This window comes from Pteropus vampyrus, unplaced genomic scaffold (assembly GCF_000151845.1).
Source record: "Pteropus vampyrus isolate Shadow unplaced genomic scaffold, Pvam_2.0 Scaffold227, whole genome shotgun sequence".
NCBI classification, from domain to species: domain Eukaryota; kingdom Metazoa; phylum Chordata; class Mammalia; order Chiroptera; family Pteropodidae; genus Pteropus; species Pteropus vampyrus.
The window spans coordinates 493,518-496,838 of record NW_011889008.1 but is presented as its reverse complement, the minus strand read 5'-3'; the positions used below and the strand labels follow the sequence as shown (position 1 = coordinate 496,838).

The 3,321-nt window shown below is 60.9% G+C and overlaps 1 protein-coding gene across 1 annotated transcript in view; it reads right to left on the bottom strand.

Moving 5' to 3' along the window:
* The window catches only part of CUNH17orf62 (chromosome unknown C17orf62 homolog), a 4,916-nt gene extending 1,601 nt beyond the window's left edge, over positions 1-3,315 (bottom strand). The window contains exons 1-5 of the mRNA XM_023538651.1: positions 2,720-3,315; positions 1,950-1,991; positions 1,254-1,327; positions 589-685; positions 5-39 (exon numbers count right to left, since the gene is read on the bottom strand). Coding sequence (XP_023394419.1) covers positions 5-39; positions 589-685; positions 1,254-1,327; positions 1,950-1,991; positions 2,720-2,804 — 333 coding nt within the window. The 5' untranslated portion in view covers positions 2,805-3,315. The remainder of the gene's footprint in view (positions 1-4; positions 40-588; positions 686-1,253; positions 1,328-1,949; positions 1,992-2,719) is intronic.
* Between the last annotated feature and the right edge of the window lie 6 nt (positions 3,316-3,321).

Here is a 3,321-nt window from a genome sequence, read left to right as displayed (position 1 = left end):
CCACGTTCACGTCCCGGATGTCATTCAGCAGGACCACCACTGTGGCGGGGACAGGGCGTGGCCAGGTCAGGGGCAGTGTCCCCCACCTATGTGCTAGGCATGGTTGCTTCAGTGCCACATCACCCTGGCCATGAAGCTGAAAGCGCTGGTCACTATGTCCCAGAAGACAGGCGAGACCCTGACCTCGGAGGTCACAGGTCAGTGACCGCAGTGCGGGGACATGCAGCTGCTGGTTAGACGGAAAGACCGGTGGACCCATCATGGCCCCGAGAAGCCCGCCTGCTCCCCTGAGCAGTCTGACGTATTGGGGCAACCAGCACGTTGCCACCCGACGCCCGCTTCACCCCCAGCTGCTGGCAGTGCCCTCCTGGGCGACCGATGAGCTAGGGCTGCCCAGCACTGCCTTTCAGGCAAGGACATGTCTCGGGGCACCCCAAGTCTGCGAGGCGACACACGACCCTGGTCACCAAGGGGCCCGTGAGGACCAACCCGTTTACAGGCCGCAGGCCCGGGCCCAGCCGTCACAGAGCTCGTCGCCCTCTGTCCGGCCCGGAGCCGCCAGTGTCCTGTCCATGCCTCATGCCTCACCTTGGTCGTGGCCCACTCTGGAAAGCGTCAGCAGCTTCCTGTACAAGCTGAATGTCTTCAGCACGACCTTCCCCGTGCTCTTGTCGAAGATGGCTTCCTGCAGAACCGGCCAGAAGGGGGTCACCCAGCTGCCCGCCTGTGCATGAGCCAACCACACACGAACCTCCAGGGAGGGGGCCCAGCCTCACTGACCATGTTCCCCCCTCACCAGAATGGACACTCAAGAACGGGGTGGCCCTTTTTCCCTCCCATCCCATTGGAACTTGAATCCCCAACGGCCCAAGTGCTCCGCCAACACCTGCAGCCTGACTCCTTGGACACCAGACACGTGTGGGGGCACTGGGGCTGAGGGTGAAGACAGAGCAGGGCTCCGAGGCAAGTACTCTCTGCTCTCTGCAAGGTCACCACACAAGGGGACAGAGGATGGAGGTCAGAGCTGCATGGGGCCAGGCAGCTCGGAGGACTCATGGCGGAGATGGGCAAGGGCCGGTCTCCGGGGGAGGTGGACTCGCCCCTCATTTCGTTCTGTGCTGTGGCAACAAACACTCAGTGGGGAGGAATCTGGGTGAAACCAGAAGAGCTTCAGAGAGAAAAACGGCTTCGGAGGGTCCCCTGGCCAGGACCCGTCACAGGCGGGCGACACTCCGGACCCGGGCTGGGCTTACCTCCCAGTCCTCCAGGTTCTGCAGAGCCACGAACAGGCAGCCCGTGACGTAGAAGAGCTTCCAGCCCAGACTATCTGGGGGCAAACACAGGACGCGGCGGTGAGGGAGGCCGCAGACAGCCGAGACCCGACGTGCCCACTGGGGCTCCCCGCCAGCACAGCCACTCTCCCAGGCACTGGGCAAGAGTGGCAGCTGGTGGCCTGGCCAGCTGCCCAAGCCTGCAAGGCCCTCCCACCCAGGACGGCTGCCAGGCAACCAGGACCGTGTGGGTGGCACACTCGGCCAGCGCTGCCCTCAGCTCTCCTCTGGGTGTCTGCTCCAGACAGGCGGTTGGGTCTGCCCGTCACGACATGTTTGTGATAGCGGAAAAGCGGGAACGCTTACGGGGAGCGGCTGCAGATATGGCTCGTGCCTGCAAGGGGACCTAAGCGGACACCAGAGAGCACCTTTTTGAAGGATGTGTTTTGACACAGGAAAATGCCTGAGACGTCGGGACCGGAAGGCATAGACTACGAGGGACATGGGCATGAAGGACACGGGGGGCACAGAGGTGGGGCTGCGCCCAGAACCGTCGGGAGGCGGAGGTGCCTATGTTCCCGAAGATGTGCTCTGCGGGTTACGGCGGATGCGCCTTCCTTCGCTTCTCTACTTCCACGGGGCTGGGGCAGGCGGGGGTGGGGGGGCGGTGCACCTCACCTCCACTGTAGTAGGCAGCGGCCAGGCCGATCGACAGGATGCCTGCCAAGAGAGAGCAGTGCGTTCCGACTGGGCCGCCCCCACCAGCCCGCAGCCCACCTCCTGCCCGTGGCTGGCGATGGCTGCAGGTGGGTGGCAAGGGCAGAGACCGGCAGGCTCGGAAGTGGGGGAAACAGCCAGGAGCTTCGTCCAGAAGCTTGACATGGGCATCACCCCAACAGCACACGGTGTGGAATGAAGACCGAACGCAAAGGACCATGACACGGCAGGTGAGGAGACACAGGCAGTGGCACGTGCAGGGTCACGGAAGAGGGGGACCAGAGACAGCTGTGAAGGCACAAGGCTCCTCCCTCACACCTCTGATCCAGCCCACGTGGAGCAGCTGCCGGGGGGTGCAGGACCCTCCGATCGGCAGGTACGGGGACAGAGGCCAGGGCAGTGACCCCCTGACTCCTCACAGAGGAAGAGGAAAAATGGGCGCACTGTTACCCAGCACGTAGGCCTGTGACATAAATTAGACACCTGTGGCCAGGTGTGTGAAAGCAAGTACAAGGAGATCATGGGGATCTCAGAGAACATGTGTGAACTACAGGGTGTTAAGTGGTGAAGAAAAGACGAGATAGACGCACATCACCTCTAAGGAAACCCTAGAGAAAGAAAGAAAATCGTTGCTGTTTCGGGGATGGTAAAACAAGAAAAAAAATTGGTTTCATTTTCATCCTTTTTCAAAGTTATGTTTTTTATCTTGCGGGGAATATGGAAACCCTTACCAACCAGCAGGGACCAGGACCTGATGCCCGGCGCCCTCTTCAGATGGAGGCAGGAGCTGGTGCGTGTCTCTACTTGCATGTACATCCCTGGACCGTCAGGTACCACTCTTAACGGGAGACCGGGGGCTGGGAAGGGCAGACACACGGACAGTTGGAGCCCTGCAGCCACTGCCCACAGACAAGCGCCCAACTCACCAGAGCAGGAAGCTGGGCCTGGCCCCGTAGCGAGGCCAGCACAGGCTGGGGAACCAGTGGCCTGTAATGGCCGCAGTCTCTATGCTCAGGCCTAATTTCCTCTATAAGGAAGGCCCTTCTCTGCGCCGTTATATTGACCGCACTAGGGCTACGTCCCCTGCTCGGACTCACAAACCGTCAAGCGGCACTTGATAATCACCTGCCCTGTCTTACCTGGAAACCTCAGTCTCAGAAACTGCTAGCCCCCAGCAGCCTCCGTGCTTCCGGCACCCTACCAGAATGTACCAGAACGCCCTCATTTCCCTGTGCTGGCTTCCACCAAAAAAGGGAACTGCGAGTCTCATCATGGTTTGAGTCAGCTCTGGCACGGATCAAAAAAGCCACTCTATGGTCTCCAGTTGCTGAGA